At 41.0% G+C, this 19,809-nt stretch overlaps 1 protein-coding gene across 1 annotated transcript in view; it reads right to left on the bottom strand.

The window, feature by feature from the left end:
- The window catches only part of LOC142151821 (ras and EF-hand domain-containing protein-like), a 35,653-nt gene extending 30,214 nt beyond the window's left edge, over positions 1 to 5,439 (bottom strand). Inside the window, exon 1 of the mRNA XM_075207843.1 lies at positions 4,418 to 5,439. Coding sequence (XP_075063944.1) covers positions 4,418 to 4,731 — 314 coding nt within the window. The 5' untranslated portion in view covers positions 4,732 to 5,439. The remainder of the gene's footprint in view (positions 1 to 4,417) is intronic.
- Positions 5,440 to 19,809: the final 14,370 nt, after the last annotated feature.

The raw sequence follows: 19,809 nt of genomic DNA, 5'->3' as shown, positions 1-19,809 counted from the left end.
TGGCCATTTTGGTTGTGTGTAGCCAGCTTTACAGAATCCAATATGTAAACACAGGGCTAATTAAATAGCATTTTCCAGTCCAATTACCCACAGATTAAAACGCCTCTGTACTCGCCTACAGAAATGTTCATAATTGAAGTTTTTAATCTTGTAATTTTAGTTTGTTTTCCATTAAACACAACACAAATGTATTATGCATATCTGTCTGTCACATATTTTACCTGCATTCCATTGTACTGATATAACTGAAATTTAATATAACTGCAATCATAGTGAACCAGCCACATGAGAAGTTTTACAGGTAAAACTTGAAAACAGGAAAATGCATTTGGCAAAACAGACGAGAGCAAAATGAATGCTGTCCATCAGCAACGTGACACTTCTACAAATAAGTGATAAATAATGTTCTCTTGGGCACTGATGCAAAGATCTTTCACCAATAGCAAGGTCAAACGGTTTTGTAGTATATACAAATGGTAATATACTGCACTGATTTTGATCATGAAAAAAAATACTCTTAAAACAGTAATACCAACTACAGTACCCTGAAAGTGATATTCATTTAAGCATTGTTAAAAATGATAGTTGTATTTCTTGTCAAGTACAACGCTGGACAGAGCAGAAGTGGCTGTTTAGCAGCTTAGGACACAGGAAATAATCAGTACTATTATTATGCCACTTTTTAAAAGAAGAAAAGCTCCTTATTGTAATTAAGAATAGGCTGTATGACTACTTGTCAACAATCATGTTAACTGGTCAAATATAGAGCTCACTAGTTTCAGTAATCTGACTGTACTTTACAATTCCAAACCAAGGACACAAAACCTTGGTCACAACAAAGTCACACAATTAAAAATCTCAAAAAGTTGTTATTAGAATTGTCTGTGGGGCAGTTCTCGTTACACAATGAGTAAAATAAAAAAAAAAAAGACTTATATGAATAGAAGACAACTGCTGGTTCAAATGCCATGGGATGCTCAAGAAATTCATTTTTCTCCATACCGACGAGTAATTTCCCATGTTATGCCCTAATTCTAATATAACATATGTGGCAATCACCCAGCCTAACAGCATTGCCGGAGTCTTTAGGTACAAATCCTAAGGTGCCTTCATCATCATCGTTTCTTTGTAAGGGGCCACAAACTCTGCAGGGCCAGACAGATAGCATTACCAATCACACAAAATACTAATTAAACATAAACACATAGCGAGTACATACAAGGTACACCTCCTCACAATCAGTTAAAACATTTATCAACCTGTTTTTTCCTCATTCCTTTGGTTCATTTTCTTAGTCCGTGACAGAAAACAAAAATAAGTGACATAGGTTGCTCTATGCTTGCTTAATACATATCCACTTATAACGCAGAAATACTGTGCCCAATGCTTAATATGGTCTTAACAGTAACCCATTACCGGGCGTCTGGCCTACTGGTTACTGTGCAGACTGGATTGCAAATTTTGTCACACAAATGTATAAAACATACAGTGACAGAGGATGTATATATAATGCAACGTTCTCCCATCCGACATTCTTTGAAAAGATAAGGTGTGTCCTACCTAAGGTATTAGTCCAAGAGTGACTTGTAAAGCCACTGGGTATGTTGCCCATCTCCAATTCCCAATTAAACTGAACATATCAACAAAACATACTTAAATACATTCCTGCTTGTGCAGATGTGAACGGACACAGCAATTTACGAAACCTGCTGCAGACAGAAGCGATATGTGGGGCTTGTGAAGGGATCCAAATTATAACATGCCTCTCTATCAGACCATTTCACCCCAGGATATATTGCTTTGCTCCCATTTTTCTTATGTTCTTGCGACTGATGTTAAAAAAAACCACATTTAAAATAAATGTAAATTCTACTCAGGTTGGTACAACTGGGAAATAAATGGGCAAAAGTGCAAAGGATCATGGTTGGAAGCAGTGCTCGAAGAGGGGGGGAGTATACGGCGGTATGCCATACCTTCACTTCTCCTACTGCCTTCATTGTGAAGCTATCACATTCCATTCACTTACATTCCCATTACATTTCTCATACCACCACTTCTAAATTTCCACTTCAACCATTGGTTGGAAGTAAGAATTACATGGTCACACATAGGTTTTGTCCAGTCCAGTTTTGGACATGCACGTGTGATCCAATGGGGATCATTAGAGAGATCCGATGATTGCATAGAGAGTAAACTGTAGTTATCATCCAACCAGATTTAACATCTACCCCAATTGACATAAAATAGATTCCAATTAGATGTCAGCAGCCTTTATGGGTTTCCATGGAATGCTACCCTGCTCTACTTCATCCAGCAGATATTGGTCTGCTCTGGCATTTACCGCTGACTTTCTGACTGAAATTACTTGGGTAAAATAAAAAAAATAAGCTTGGAGAGTAAAGAGTTTCAAATATACAATAGAGCTCAAGAGATAGTTCCTGTGAATACATAAGCAGACAATGCCCTTATAGTAAATATTGACTTACGTCATCTGCTTAGTCAAACAGCCTTCTTGAAAGAGACAATCTCTGTGGCATCTATACAAAATTCCAATGGTGTAGCATTTTTAGGAGATGGTCACATTTTTTGCCATAGTAAAGCTTTAACTTCAATGTCATGGTCCATAAATTTAGGACTCCCTATGACAACATGTGTTTTATTGTATATGTGCAGCAAGCGATTAATTTATTTTTCCAAATGCATTAAGTAAATGGTTATGATTGCATGGACCCATAAAGTGGATGGTAAAATACTTGTGTGAACAAGTCCTTAAGGTATCCTTGAAACCAGTGCTGTTCTCAGGAGCCAGGTAGCCAACACGACTGAAAAACGACTGCTGATGTCTAATTGTTCATGTCAATAAATGCACAAAATGCAAGACGCAAAACTTGGGAGGGGCCACCTCTCTTCTCTTCTGAGTATGTGCAGGCCCTCAGAGCCTCTGGTGTATCGTCAGGCCCAATAGCAGCCGCATGGGTTCCGTCACTGACAGAAGTGAGGTGTCCTTCTGATAAACCCCACAAGCTTTGGGGAGGACAGTCCGCAAGACTGGAGGTTGGAACACATAACCCAAGTAAATCAACAGTGCCTCCATACCCTAAAAGTAGATGTGCTCATGCCATGTATAATATAGGGGCATAAATTACATTTATTCAGTTAAATCTGTTTTGTATACACAGACAGCAGCAAAAAGAAAATAAACCAAATGGAAGAAATCGCAACATTTCATATTTTCCTTCTATTTAAAATGTACTGGGTTTTCCAACCAGAACTTGTTTATTGCTATAGTCTGTGGCTGAAGCGAAAATTTAGAAGTCGTGGTATGGAAAATGTAATAGGAATGAAAGTAAATGTAATGTGAGAGTTTTACAACCAAAGCAGTAGGTGAAGCGGCAGTATGGCATACCACTGTATACACCCCCATTTCGACCACTGCCTTTAGGTATCAAAGATGCCTATGACTGTGGACTCCATCTATGCGTTTTAAATTAAACACACAATGTACCGAAATGTAAAAACAAACACTAGTGTAAACAATCCCTTAGACAGGATTCTAAAAAATGCTTATTTTTTTTGTGTAACTTCCAACATTTTAAAATAATTTTCAGGGGCACTTTGCTGCCAAGATGGTTCATTAAAGCACAGCTCTGCGGTACTCTCTCTGTGGTCCTTGGAGTGTTACAACGTTCATTGGGTTATGTAACCTGTATTTGATCATGATGCAGATTCAAGCATTGTAACTACTGTACATCTAAATATATGTTAACTTAACAGGTAGCAAGAATTACAAGAGACATTTCAATGTGCGTTGGAAAGTATTGACAAAGAATGACATGTTATAACCTGGGACTGTCCATGGCAATTAGGGAGAGATGGCAACTATGGTGTTTGTACACAAGCACACACATCGGTGGCCTTTCCCATACTTGTTCACAGAAACTGAATTTACAACACAGCCACCAACAAACAATACAGATCACCGAAAAGGTACAGTGTGAATGTTATATTAAAACACCAAACTAATACTTATGAAAATGAATCATTACAAGAGTTTATCCGTACAGATCCAAAGAGGGGCAGGTGGGAGGTATGTGACCCCCAGGGCCATCTTTTCCATTGGGCACGATGGGCAGCTGCCCGGGGGGTCCCACGGGCAAGGGGGCCCCATAGGCACGGCTCTTAATGAGAATAAATAATCCTGCAAAAGTAAATAATATGCAAAAAAAAACCTTCAAGGGTCAATGAGCAAGTACATCTATCTATCTATATCTCTATATCTATATTTGTATCTGTATACATCTCTATATCTATATCTAGGGGGCCCGGTGCACTGCTTTGCCCGGGGGCCCATAATGTTAAGATGGCCCTGGTGACCCCGTGTGAAAGGGGGTAAAGCCACCTTTATGAATACTTGTACCTGGTCAGGTGCTGAGTCTCTCCCCCCAGTCTACCCTCCACCTCCAGCCAGGCAGGGGGCGGTTCCGGGGGGTGGAAAGTAGACAGGTTGAGGGCTTCGGACACCTCTTCGAACCGAGCAGAGAAGTCCACGAAGTTGATGATTCCGTCCTGGTCAACATCCAGCCGGCGAAACAGAGGCCGGACCAGCCTGGGCTGCACTCCCAGATCTCTGCACACAGCGGCGAAGTCCTCCAGCTCCACCAGTCCGGAGCCATTCACATCACAGGCGGCGAACAAGCCCTGGAGCCGGGAGAGATCATGTGCAGACCCCATCAGAGATCAGGACAGAGGTCCGGGAATGAGCCGGGACCACCCCACACGTCTGAATAATGTCACTAGATTACAACCTCCGCAAACAACGATCCTGGCAGGGTCTTCGCCACCTGGGCCAATGGGACATTGATGCTGGATATCCAGCGCTCCTCTGGCTAAATCAATCCAGTGAGACCCCCCCTAAAAGAAACCCCAGTAATGAGATAGATATAGAGATTAATATGCAGAGATTAATAACCCTGCGCTGTCACTGTGCGGACAGCTGTTGTAGTATGTACTAGTATCATGATATTATAGGTAGTTCCAAAAGTTTCTTCAATCCCAATGACTGCACTGTACGGAACAGGATGTACTAACGGGATTGACAGAGAACATCCGTATATTGTCCCACGTTTATTTAAATCAAATGCGTTTCAGCCAATAATGTTGTTTCCAAATACTAACACATGATGTGGATGAGAATTCCTCTACGTTGCTTGTCCTAAAAGAAGACATTATGATAGGCTCCGAGTAAAGTAAGTTTCCAGATAAGAGTTTCTCTGTTCCCAGGACATGATGATGATGATGATGATGATGGGGGAATGGGGATTTGGAAGTAACGTCTCCTGGCGCCGTGACTGTCTCTTTCTTCTACCTTCCTGGACTGCTTCACTCAATTCCTTCATCCCATCCCTGCAGCTCCACCCATTCACCTCACGGTGTCCTGCGGCACATAGCAGCCCTCACCTAAACACACCAGTCCCTCCTCCCTGAGCTCCTCCTTGCCTCTATCTGCCACTTAAACATTACTTTATCCTCAGCTTGTACCTGTCTGATCTCTTAAGAAATAGCGTTTCTGGAACAACCACATATTTGGTGCTACACCTGATCTTTAGGGGTAAAAAATTTAGAATTCTTTTGTTTTATTATAATATTCTAATGTATTCTACACGATAGACTAACTTGTTCTTACTTATTCACGTCTGTACATTTTCCTTCCCTTTATGACCCGATCAATTTTCTCATTTTGGAGATGTGCCAGTATCACTGAGATCAGATAACATTTCCCTGTTGTGTATTAGTAAAATGATTTTTTTTCATGTTTGACAACCATGCTACAGCAGCTGACCAGACTGATTTAGCAGTTTTTATAATGAATGCATCGTGTTTTGTTATGATAAAAAATGTTTTTTTCCCCTTTGTTTTATTTGTTGGCCTAACAATATAAAGTTTATTATTTTACTTTCCCCCCAATCAAATAGGGCTTTATTTGAGTAGTGTATTGAAACAATTATATGTTTATTTAATGGGCCTTATACATACTTGAAAACTTTTATAACCCCCCCTGCAGGAGATCCCGGAGGGAAAGGAAGGTGAGGTGGCCAGGGCCGGATTAACCCGAGGTCTAACTGGGCTATAGCCCAGGGGCCTCGGGCATCCAGGGGCCCTTCAAACTCCTCAGCAGCATTATTGATCGGTCGGGGGCGGGGGCGCCCCCGGCCCGATCGATGCTGCTAAATACTGTCAGTGCAGTCCTCCGTCCCGGCGCGCTGTAGTCTGCTTACTGAGGATATCTCGCGAGAGTTCATGAACTCTCGCGAGATCTCCTCAGTAAGGAGCTTACAGCGCGCCGGGACGGAGGACTGCACTGACAGGTAAGTGCTTGGGGGGGTCCTCGCGGGGGGTGGGGGGGCGGCGGACGGCTCACATTGGGGGCCTCGCGGGGAATGGAGGGCCCCTTAGCCCAGGGGCCTCCATTCCCTTAATCCGGCCCTGGAGGTGGCTAGTGCAGGTGGCGGTGTGGTGACCCCAACGCAGTACAGTGGCCCTGCCCCCTGCTATGTAATGAAGAAGTTAGCACCATGCATTGCATAGTGGGGGTGTGGCTTGATGACACAAGTCATTAAACCCCACCTCTGTCTAGATCTGGTAGGGTGCCTACTCTTCCGGGAGGACTCCCAGAAATTCTTGAGCCTCCCGGAAATTCAGGGAGAGTAGGCAAGTATGGTTTTATATAGAGAAAAACTGGCAAACATAGAGGGACTGATGTAAACTCAGTAAAAATGATGCAATTGTGGGCATATGCAAAGCTGCTAATACGTGTAGGTCTGCACAAGTAACTTCTGCACCCAGTTTATGTCAGGCATATGTCACATACACTTACGCCCCTGTTTAAAACCATAGTTTGGTTTGCAAAATACATATTCACTATTAGGCAGCAATAACATATCAAAAACCCCTCTGATACAGGAGAACCAACTTCCATCTCACGTATGTGAAAAACGTACACAAAAGCATAATGTATGTACGTGCAACAAAGAAAGCACCTGTCAGCGGAACATTCGCAAACAGCAAATCACAAGCGGTTCTCTATTGCTGGTGACCGTCATCATTATCATCATGGGCTATTTGCATTTGCCCTTAACCACCCGCAAATAATACAGCTTGGGCGAGCAAATCAGGATCTGTTAAAATTTTATATGGAGAGGGTACATCCTTCCTAAGTCACATTGCTTCCCAGGTGTTTTTTCAGTATATAAGGATGAGCAACGGAGAACCCAACAGTAAATTAGGTAAATGAATTACAGCTAATGTACCTACTGGAAAGAACACTTAATAATAGCCTATCAAGATGCAGGATGTTGATGGTCTTCCACAGTCCTAAGTGGAGTGTACACCTAAGCTTATATACATTAATATTAAAAATGCCTTTACCTATTTTATATTATATTTATCCAGCAATAGCCATCAAGGGCATATTATATAAACCATCACCTTTAATAGCAGCACATACCTCTGTTGAAGTTACATGACAAAATGCATACGGGAGTGATGCTGCTACTTCTTTCTTTAATGTTGAATTGTACAAGGTCATCTTGCCTTTCTCCTGTTACCTCCTAAATTAGTGTTAGCTAACCTGTGACACTCCAGGTGTTGTGTTACAATTCCAGGAGTTACCTTAATCAGTATTAGTGCTGGCCTTCCCAGGGTGCGGAGTCTAACGGCCCCCCTGGTCTTCTCCAAGAACAGGCAGGATGGTTTTTGCTGCCGGAGAACCGCAGGTCGCGGCCCCCAGGTTAGCCTACTGACGTAAGGATAGAGCTCTATGAGATGAACAGGCAGGGTAAAATAGCGCAACAAGGTGTTAGCAGCAAGAAACTCACTAACCGTGATATCCTGGAGAATATAGCCGCGTCGGTACACAGGAATCAATCCGATCAGCAGTGCCAGGGATGAGACTTGAGAATAGCCAGAGAACAATAGCCGAGTCGGTACATAGGAATCAATCTGGTCAGCAGTGCCAGGGATGAGACTTGGGAATAGCCAGGGAACAATAGCCGGGTCGGTACACAGGAATCAGTCCAGTCAGCAGTGCCAGGGATGAGACTTGAGAATAGCCAGGGAACAATAGCCGGGTCGGTGCACAGGAAACAAGCAGGCAAAGCACACAGGAGGACACAGGGGAAGGAAGCACGAGGAGAGGAAGCCAGACACTGAGAACACGTTGCTCTGACACAGATAGTGTGTCAGAGCAGGCTGAAATAGAAATTTGAATTCCCCGCCCCTGGGTCATGTGATCGTTGCCGGGACTACCCGGAAGTGCGGCGCATCGGAGCTTCAGCGGGTAAGAGCCTAACATTGTGAAACTACAAGTCCCAGCATACCCGTCCAGCAATAAGCTGCTATATATTGGCAAAGCATGCTGGGACTTGTAGTTTCACAACGCCTGGAGTGTCACAGGTTATCCAACACTGTCCTAAGTGCTTCTTCATTGGCAAGGAGGATTCACAGCAACCAACATCCTGCATCTTGTTAGGCTCCTATTAAGTGATCATTCTGGTATCTGCATTGACTACCTTTCATTCACCTAATTTACTGTTCACCTCCATTGTCATATCTATGTACAATATATATCTTATGGTAGCTGGCATACAAGCCGCTATTGAACCCAGGTTACACGCTTCATCTAATACTGTAAGTAGAAGGGTAGATCTGATCTTGACCTCCCATATCCTGCTATAGCGCACCCAACAAGTGATAGTGTCCATAGCGGCACTCTGCATCTTGTTAAAACTCTTGATATATTTGAAAGTTTCTATCACGTCCCCCCTTTCCCTTCTCTGCTTTGATGTAGGCCATGCACCATTTTAGTTGACCTTCTTTGTACAGTCTCTAATGTATTTATATCCTTCTGGAGATATGAGGGTTCCTGCCAGAGCTCAAGAATACCGGACGACAGGTAATATTCTATTTTAGAATATTCCACTCAAACATTATTTGTTTAAGTTTTGAGTGGAAATAGCAATTAAAGAAAAAGTATTAAAATACACTCCTCATATAGTATATCACATTTTATCTAATTAGACATTGGGCCTAGAACAATTGGCAAAGTAAACTGAAAGGCTTTTGACAATATAATTTTTTATCTTTGGAAAATCTCTATAAGGTCTTGATTTTTATCTTAACCTAGAGTGATAAACCCCAAACAATATGAAAAAGCCAATCAGGACTTTGCCATGTAATGCTCAACAAACTGCGGGGGATAGTTATTGATTAAAATAACTATTATGTGTTACAACTCTGCCTGTTCTTTGTATCTAGCAGCAGTACCTCATACGACCAGAGGTGCTGCTGTTCTGTTCCTGAACTCTTGTACATGCCTGAAGGAGTTAATCTGCTTGCATGATGCCTAATTAGAACTGCACCTGTCTCACTGCTTCAAATGGCTGCCTCAACTTGTGCTCAGGGCAGTTCATCCATTTATTCCTGGGTGCTGTTGCCCTGTTCCCGCATTTGCTCCATTACTGCTTGATCTTCTGTTGTGACCCTCGGCTTGATTCCTGGACCCTGCTCGTTTGCCTGTTGCCCTGACCTTCAGCTAAACTTCTGGACTTTGCTTATACTTGTGTTGCTCAGACCTCTGCCCGGTCATTGGACTCTACTCCTCTGTTTGTTTCCCTGGACAGACTCTTGCATCCTGGCATTGGGTAACTCCCCATTCTTATTCCTGCATTTAAACTGTATTTGCATTCACTGGAACCTGTTATTTCTGTGGACATTTCCTGCCATTAATCACCTGTTCATAACTGTGTTTGGAGTATACCTGTTAATCTTGCTTTTCCGAAATCTGCATATTCTCAAAACAGAATCATTGTCCTATATTTTGCCTGAATAAAGACATTTGGGGGTAAATGTATTAATCTCCGGATTCTTGAACTCCCGCGAGTTTGGCGTCTTCAGCGCTTAAATTTAAAGCGGCGGTGCCTTGTAAAGGGAACTTTCCCTTTACAAGGCAGCGCCGCTTTAAATTTAAGCACTGAAGACGCCAAACTCGCGGGAGTTCAAGAATCCGGAGATTAATACATTTACCCCTTGGTTTCTTACTTCTGTTGCTGCCTCGTGAATGCACAAGGAATCCTAACATCATGAAATAAAAAAAAAATTGTGGTGCTCTTGCCAGATTGTGGCCAATTATTAAGAAAAGGAATTTTGAATGTATGAATGAAAAGTTAATTAGTTATAACACTAGTAAGTTAGCCAAATTATTAAAAAAATAAATCTTTGTACAGTTATATAAAATACAAAAATTATCCGCACTCCAGTTGTATTAAAACTTCTGGGGGCACCTTAATCATCTATCCACCTCTGCAACTTTTCCTCAGTTCTCTGAAATTCAATCACATATCCACATCTCCTCAAAGCACTTCTACCAGTTTTTGCAAATTCGCCATTTTCATAGTGTTGCTAAAGGTCGCCTTTTATCCCGACCTCTCTCCACCTTTGAAGCCCTCTGTCTATGCCAATCTTCAATTAAAGGTCTAATATCAATGCTCTACTATGAACTTGCTCCCTCCTCTTCAACTTTTAGAGCCCCCCATGAACTAGTCTGGGAGTGGGACCTTGGTGAGGAGCTCTCGGAGGAGGAGTGGTCAAATATATACGAGAATGCCACCTCTAGCTCCATCTGTATTTGAATTAAAGAGAACATTTACAAGGTGCTTTACCGATGGTACTATGTGCCTTTGCGTCTTTGCAGAATTCTCCATGACTCATCTGATCGGTGCTGGCGAGGGTGCTCCCATGAAGGCACACTCCTCCACATATGGTGGTCGTGCCCAAAACTATCAGGCTTCTGGGTTGAGATTAGAAGTCTGATTAATTCAGTTCTCCAGGTGGACATTCCCTTGGAGCCCAAATTCTTTCTACACCTTATGGGGGCTCCCTCGGCATCCCGACATCAGAATAAACTGATTAGGCACATTGTTTCGGCAGCTACTTGCCAAATAGCGGCAGACTGGCGTATGCAATCCCCTCCCTCCATGCAGTCCATAATTAATAGAGTCTGGCAGACTCAACTATTAAAGTAATTGTATCGTTTTCAAATAAGCATTGCCCAAGCGATTGTATTGTGTTTCTAACGCACAAAGTGATTTATTTTAGCAGATGTAACAAGTCAACAATTTAATACATGATTGTAATATAATACAGTACAGTACAGCCAATACCAAAAGATAAATACATACCGCTGCGCTAACCACGGGCACCAGTGAACAGTAATTCACCCTTGAATACTGTGATCAGAGTAGACTGAACACTACATGAGAGCTACTGCTTATATGCAAACAGAGATACAGTGAAACAATGCAGGTGGTATAGCTTGCTTCTATTGGTCCAGGCATCAGGAGGGTCCAGGGGGTTACATATCATAGGCTGATTCAATCTAAGGAATCCAAAGGTGGGGGTCTCTCCAGGGGATAGCTCTGTTCTTCCCGCTAAACTGCTCTGTTCTTCCCGCCAAACTGCTCTGTTCCTTCCGCCAAACTCCAATTACAATCAGTCCATTAGCATTTGACAGTTAATATCATATTAAAGGTTTATTCCCTAACATCAATAACTAGAGTATGCAATGTGCGATCTCTTCACAGAATGCACCGAACAGCTGCTGATGTAAAGGGGATTAATATGATATTAGACATGACACCTTTCTTATAAGCTGAACCTTAAATATCACTGAAGTGTACATATAATCATATTATATAAACTAATAATAAACCAAATACTATCTGCTCATAAATTACAGTGTAACGGACTAGCATGAATATGAATTATATAAATAACTAAATGTTGTAATGCGAGTGTGTACGTGCGTATTTTACCGTGCGATCGCACCACGCGCTGTGTTAGGTGGCGTACGGATCTGTGTTACGTGGCGTACGAATCGCAATCGCACGGCAAAACAATATTAACCAATATACTTTCGTTCATCCAATTATACGACTTTGACACAACGGATGGAGTATATGACCAGTATTATTCGGAATTCTTTGAGACCAGTATTATTCTGAATTCTTCAAGAGCTTTCACCAAGGTTTGGGATCCACGGTCATCCTTCTTTCAGGCGTGCCCACCCTTTACATAACCAAGTTCAAAAACTTCATTTCTTTCTTGGACTTCTTTCTCCTTACAATGGATCTAGTCACTTCTTACCCTCCTTCCTTTTCCCCTCTTCTCTTACTCCTTTCTTCCTCTATACAATTTCTTTCCTTCTTTCCTCTTTCTACAAAAACTTTGGGTCACTCGTTACTACCAAACTTAAAAGTTCGGTTGACTTAACGTTTCACATGTGCTACGCTGGTCGTTGACTTTGTTACTTTGTGTCTATTTTTGCTAACTGTATTCACTCTGTCAATCATTCTTTGTTATTATCTTGACCTTGCAAAAATAAAACTTAAAAAAAACAAAACAAAAAACTTCTGGTGGCCGCACTGTCTTACAAACGCTTTCCATACTAGGTCACTGTCTCCCGAGTCACTGCTGTGCAGGTATGAACGTGTTACGTAAGTTCATTTGTGACTGCAGTGCAAGAAAAATGGGTGCCCCACTTGTAATTTCCATGAAAGAAGAGTAACATGCAGTGATTCGTATTTTGCGGTCTGAGGGTGTGTCTGGTGCCGATATTTATTGAAGACTTTGTGCACAGTATGGAGAAAGAGTTTTGTCGCTAAGAAGTGTGTATGAATGGATAGACAAGCTCAAAGAAGGTCAAGTGTCAGCCACGAAGAAGGACCCGGACGCCCGTCCACGTCCACGACTGTTGAGAACATTGAGCGTTCATGTGAAACTGATTCTGTTGGATAGACGAGTGAACATGGAATATGTTGCAAATCATTTGCAAATCAGTTATGGCTCTGCCTATGCAATAATGCACGACAGACTTGGGTATCAAAAAGTTTTTGCGAGATTGGTTCCGAAACAACTCACGATGAGCACAAACAAGCGTTTGGACATGTACAAACAAAATTTGGACCGATACTCTAAGGAAGAAGAAAGTTTCTTAAAAAGAATCATTACCGGCGACGAGACATGGATTCATCACTACAAGCCTGAGAGTAAATGGCAGAGTATGAAATGGAAACATCCTCAAGCACCAACCAAAGAAAAAGTTCAAAAGTCAACTATCAGCTGGAAAAATTGATGCTTACAGTTTTCTGGGATTTTCAAGAACCAGTATTGGAACATTATCAGGAAAATGGTTCAACAATCAACAGTGCTCATTACAGTGAGATCCTCACTCAAGAGCTGAAGCCTAAATTTTAAACAAATTACAGAGGACTGCTATCCAGGGGTGTTGTGTTATTGCATGACAATACACGTCCACACACCACTGCTCATACCGTCAACACTCTCCAAAAACTTCGTTTTGGGGTGTTAAATCATCCTCCCTCTAGTCCTAATTTTGCCCCATCGGAGTATCACATGTTTTGTCCCCTGAAAGAAGCCCTAAGAGGACAAAGATTTACGCCTGATAAAGTGGTGAACACAGTGGTACATTTGTGGCTCATAGTTCTACCTAAAACATTTTTTAATAAAGGAATACGAAAGCTTGTTGACAGATGGACAAAGTGTAATGAAAAGCAAGGAGATTATGTTGAAAAAATAATGTATTTGTCTTTTCTGAAAGTTGATTAAAATAAATTCTATAGCCAGAGTGCAGTTCATTTTTGACTCGCCCTCGTCACTTATTACTAGTTGTACAAAACATTCTTGTCCTTATTAGGTTAGGAGTAATTCCAGTTAGAAGGTGCAATTTGGCATAATGGCCAAACCATGTTGCGTGATGGAGGGTGGGCAAATATAAAAATTTAGAGTTGTGTGTAGGGGTTATTCTAGCTCAAAGCTAAATCCCTATGTAAAAATAATGCTACCTAGTTTTTATGGAAGAATTGTCACTGCATGCAACAAAAATTGCATCTGCACCAATTAGGGTTTCAGAATCTGTCTGTAGTTATAAAAGTAAAATTTCACTTGAAATGCTTGGTAATTCTAAGAGGGAAGTTACTAAGTTTCAGGGGGAGCTCTACGAAAGTGAAGTTTTGCAGAACTGATTGGCAGTTCGTAAACCTTGAGATTTACTAAAGGCAAAAACGCACATCAAACCGCATTATTTCAAAGAGCCAGTTCTGAAACTGACTTATACACATGTAAAGAATACAAATCATGCAATGTATCAAAGGGCGATTCACACTTGTATGTGTGCATTGGCGCCCATGGTGGTACTTGTAGATTTGTAATCAGCGTGTGAATGAAAGGGGCAATTTTAAATCATTAATATCTAAATGAAACCGTACTATATGATTTATACAATGGGCACTAAGAATTTTTTTATGATGGGGTAACACTTCTTATTTCATTATAGGGGCATCATTTATAGTGTACACTTGTGTGTGTGTGCATTGGGGCCCATGCTTGTACTTGTAGATTTGTAATCAGTGTGTGGATGATCTCTCCTCAAAAACCAATCCAAGATAACGCTTTTTATAGATGATCTGAGGTCAAGTGTGTTTTGAGAGCCAACTGAAATCCACACATTAAAAAGACTTTTGGAGCTGATAACCAGCAATTTGATGTAAAGTGCATGAGGTTTGTGGTAATCTGATGGAAAGACAGAAGTGAAGGATATCAGGACGGTCCTGCAGTGGAGATCTGCCTTGTTATAAATACAGGGACTGTAGTGGTAAAAGGTATTGTGCTGTTCCTTAACTTCTTTGGTTGGAGTTAGCTATTAACCATAGTAAAAAGGTCTGGAATCGTACAAAGAACTTTTATTTTGGACTGTATTGTTCCTAATTAGGCTGACGGTGTTCAAAACGGAGACATAAGGAAAATGGCTACTAAAGTTTTCTGTAGGATCAGCTCCTATATTTACAGATTTGCAAGCATAAACTATAAGCGTTACTCAGGATTTTATACTGTCTAATTGAGGCTTAACGTGCATGTAAATTGTGTTTTTAATGTGTGTTGTGTGATGGTATTATATGAATAAATATATGTTTTATTGTCAATAATTTTTAGGATATATTTTCTGCCATACTATTCTTATTCAGTGCTGTTCTTTTTTGTACTGTGGTTTTTGACTGTAACTCTAATCCTTACTCGAACAGCTGCTGCATTTAGTTTTTTATTCTTAGCCTCTTTTTTTATTCATGTTTCATATAGATTGATTTGCTTGCAATTAGCGCCTGAATCCTTATTATATTTTAACTGTGTTTTTAATGCCTGTTTCCACCCGCTTCTACTTGGTATTTTGGGAGAACATTATTTAGAGGCAATAGTGCTTTCCATTTCTATAGTGCTCTGCCTGTCCTTCCCTCTTGCCTGCCACTATATGTTAACTGTTGTTTAATTATTCCCCGTTAAAGATTTATCAAAACTCTTATTTTTGTTATATATTTCTCTATATAAATAGTTTTTATATATAACTTTCAGTTGCCTCTATTATACTCTATATATTAGTTCATATTAGGTTATCCTACTTTTGTTTTAATCTCTTTTTAAATATACTGTTTCATTAAACTTCTCCTATCTTACCAATCTTTTCTCTTCAGCTTGTGGTTTCTAACTTTCTCGGTTCCCCTCTCTGTTTTGTCTCAAATCGCTATTCTATGTGCATCCATAATTGTATAACACTTAGTAAAATGTAGGTACTCTATTGGGGAAATTCAATTCCCCCCAGAGTAAAGCCATGTTAAACTATTGCTATTGCTTTCTGCTCACGGCTCCCTTAGCCGGCATTGATATTACCATATTAACGGTAGTTACGCTCACTATTACCGTAATAGTGCGCAGGCCACGTTACTTTGGGCAGTAACGCGCCCAATTGAATTCCCCCCTATGAATGATGATAAAGAACTATTTATGATCTTATATAGTATCAAATGATTCAATGTACATGTGCAGTTGGCACTCTCCAGTTATAATTTATGTAAGGTGGAGCCATCTATTGTAATGAGCAGCTGCTGTTAGTTCTATTTATGACCGAAGAGCAGGTAAAGCCTGTATTCAGAACATGTGTGTTAAGGATACAATTGTGTAAAATTGTGTAAAAGTCAAAAAGAACCCGAAGAGCCATTTTACTATTATTGTGACAAAGTCCTGTGTTTTTAAATGATATTATTTTCTTTACGCCGACTGGATTTATTTTCAGTAGCAGCCACTGGGGACATATGATAGTGTATAGAGCAAAATACAGAAATCAAGTTAAAAATGTAAATATGTATTTTGATTTTGAACCATGATGTGCTGTAGGGGAGGGGGGTATAAAATATGCAGACAAATTAAGAGTAGGGAGGTATGGGGATGGGATGATGGGGGGAGAGGGTCAACTGTAAATCCCAGAGTAAAAATGAAGCTGCCTAATATTTATGTTCTACATGCAAAATTTTACATATATAGACATATTTAGAGATGGGAGGGGTCAATTCTGAATCACTGTGTAAAGCTGATTCTACCTAGTATTTGTGTGCTACATGCAAACGTAGGCGATGATCCAAAAGAAAGCTCCTTACTAAGCAGTACTCTATCGGCATGACTACGTTTAATATAATCAATAATATCGCCTTTGTGCTAGGACAGTACTGTTCTAAGCTGGGCAATTATCTAATTCTGTTCAATAAGACCCTTTGTTTTGCTTCCACACTTTGATTCTGCCCAGATCAATGTAACTGGAAAATCAGCGGTAAAAATGGGAACATGAAATTGTTTATCGGTCTAAATGAGTCATGATAGGATTTATGTAATCTGCAATGGCTGCATGTATGAGTCTGGGTGGCATAGAGCAGGGATGAGCATTCTGACATACTTCAAGGGCAGCATGTGCGGCCCTCCAACTTTCAAAAGGGCCGCCGATTACTCTTTATTTCAAAAATGAAAATACAGCCCCCAAACGACCAGGGCACCCCCACATCACTCATCCCAAAATACCCCCACATGACCCTCACTTGCCCCCAAATGCACCCAGAAGTACTCAGACCTCCACTTGCCCTCAGATCCCATACGTACACCAAAATTCCACTCATACCTCCCCACATGCACCCGCATGCCACTCAGACCTCCTCACATGCCAGAGTACTGGTTCACTACCTGCTTCAGCACTTACCTGTGGTTCCTGTATCCTGGATTCCTCGGTTCTGACTCAGCTTGGTTTCTCCTACTATTCTCCTGGTTAACTTTTTGGTGCCTTATTGCTCGATTGGTTCTGACTTCTGGCGTGTCCTGACTATTCTCTGGATCCTCCCTGTGTACTATTCTACTCAGCTGGTTCAGACTCAGATTGTTCGACTACGCCTGACTACTCTGTCACAATACCAGTGAACCGTGAACCGTGACCTGTGTGTACAGCAAAGGCCAAACTCCCTTGCGTGGGTCCCTGGTGAATTCCAGGGGTACGATAGACTCCACGCCTCCCTGTTTAGTAGCACCAATATCGTCTAGGGGCCACCTCTGCAAATTCTGTGACACTGGTGTACTACAGGCTAGAGCAGACCCTGGGAATCATGGGTATGCCTGCACTTCTTGATCAGGACTGTTTTTTTGAGGGAAATGGAGCCACATTTTTTTAAGGTCCCAATTCCTCTAGGCCACTACCAGTCACTATTTAATTTTTTTAAACACTAGCAAGGTCCATGCTGTTGATCATCATCACCATTACGTATGTTGCACCAGGAGTGGGCACCCACAACATATAGGCCACCTACCAGACATATCTGCGGGTTCTTACTCCTCTGAATGTGAATGTGCTGCAGTTATGTTAACACGCCCTTATTGTACTCTTGCATACCCCTTTCCTCCCGCGCTCCACTTCTAAGTGTAAAGTCACAAGGGGAAGATGCCCCCAAGTCTACATCTATACATGCATACATATTTTTGTACACATGATCAGTACAGAAATGCGGATTTGGTGAAAGATCCAGAGAGGATAGATACATTTAGGTGTAATCTATATAGTGGTGATAATGAAACCCAAAGGAGCTTATTGGTTTCCAAAAGAAGTGACATAGATAGAGAGGTGAAGAGGGCGTAGGACAGAGCCTTGTGACTGACAGGAAACACAAACAAGTTGAATCTAGAAAAATGAACTCTGAAGGAGCTGTTTGATGAGAGCCAGAAAGAACATTGCCTGAATTTTTGTATGATTGATGGGTGATTGACAGTGTCATGGTGCGGCCCTCTAAACTTCAAAAGGGCCGCAATTACCTTCAATATCAATAAACAGTTAAAATAAAACATTTAATAATCATAGAAAGGGACACCTCTGTAATAACATATTGGCAGGTATTTTAAACAAGTGTCACAAGCTATAACAAACAAGTCTGACAATCAAGCAGGAAGGAGCTGGGGGTCGCAGCTGAAGGCTTGGAGGGCCGCCTGTTACATAGCACTGTTTTAGACACTAAAGTTAGAGATCTAATGTTAGAGAAGCTTAGTTAATTTTCAAACCATTTCGACAAACTGATTGAAAAACCATTTTCACAACTCTAAGTATCTCTACCAAAGAAGGTCCAAGAATGAGTGAGGTGAGTGTAAGGAAGCTTCTCAGGAAGCTTGGAGGGGCATTGGGGTTGAGAGTAATCTGAAAGAATTTGGGTTACAATTTGTTTTTTTCAGAATAGGAATAACAGCTTGCTTGAATAATGATGGAAAAATATCCGTGGATAGTCATAGATAATACAGATGTTAGTTAAGCCTGGGATGCGTACAGGAGAAACGGATAGAGTGATTTGTGGGGGAATAGGGTTGAGTAGACAGATAGTAGAGTGGGGGGAGAAGAATAGGGTAGAGGTTTTATAGTATATTACTATGAGGAGGTCCATAGAACCACCAATTCCCATAGTTTTGAAGTAATTTTTTAAAACAACACTTTTATTAAAGACAAAGCCCATGGGTTCAAAGGAGTAATCTCAACAGAGCTTTGTCTGAGGGAAGGTGTGACTGTTTCTTCAACCTTGGTCATGTCCACAACATGCACTAAGTACTTGCTTGACTGACAAAATACAACTTTTCCCAGAAAGGCGAGTTTGTTTGTTTTTACTATCACTTGTCTGGTTAGATGAGGCTTCTGTGACCTATCTTAACAAGACATACTTTAAATTCACAAAAAGTACCTGGAAGCTATTAGGTTCTCTTAATTTACAGTACATTTAAAGTTGTTTTTGACAAACTGTGAGAAATATCCCTGTAAAACAAGTTTATACTGACTAGCTCGAATGAGTGCACCACTTTCAGAGAAAGTTTATACATTCACACCAGTCAGCCACTGGAGCTTACCGTCAAAATTTGTTACAGCACACAAAAACTAGGGTCTATTTTGTCATAAGCAAATTAACCTACTTGTACTGAATTGTGGGAGGAACTGGAGCACCCACAAATATGAATAACTATAATAAATATCCAGCCCTACTCACCGAAAGCACTTGTCCAGCACGACATCTAGCCTCTTATTTCTCTGTTTACCTCCTGTTGTGCTTACATCACAACTTTACATACAAGGAACTGCCATGACTTGGAACAAAAGTTTTCTTTCCTTTAGCAAATATTTTGCATAACACATCATTGTTATGAAAACATGTATACACAATTACCAGCTGAATTGCAAATACAAACACGGTAAGACATCAAGAGATATCGTATTGCTTTGATTTTAAGACGCACATTTTTCCCATATAAACATCTCGAAAATTGGGGTGCGTCTTAGAATCGCGGGTGCGCCTTAGAATAGCAGGCAGAATTTTGACCGTTGTTGATTCCCCCTGCCCTCTAAAT

This window comes from Mixophyes fleayi, chromosome 4 (assembly GCF_038048845.1).
Source record: "Mixophyes fleayi isolate aMixFle1 chromosome 4, aMixFle1.hap1, whole genome shotgun sequence".
Lineage (NCBI taxonomy): Eukaryota > Metazoa > Chordata > Amphibia > Anura > Limnodynastidae > Mixophyes > Mixophyes fleayi.
This window is presented reverse-complemented; position numbering and strand designations above follow the sequence as displayed.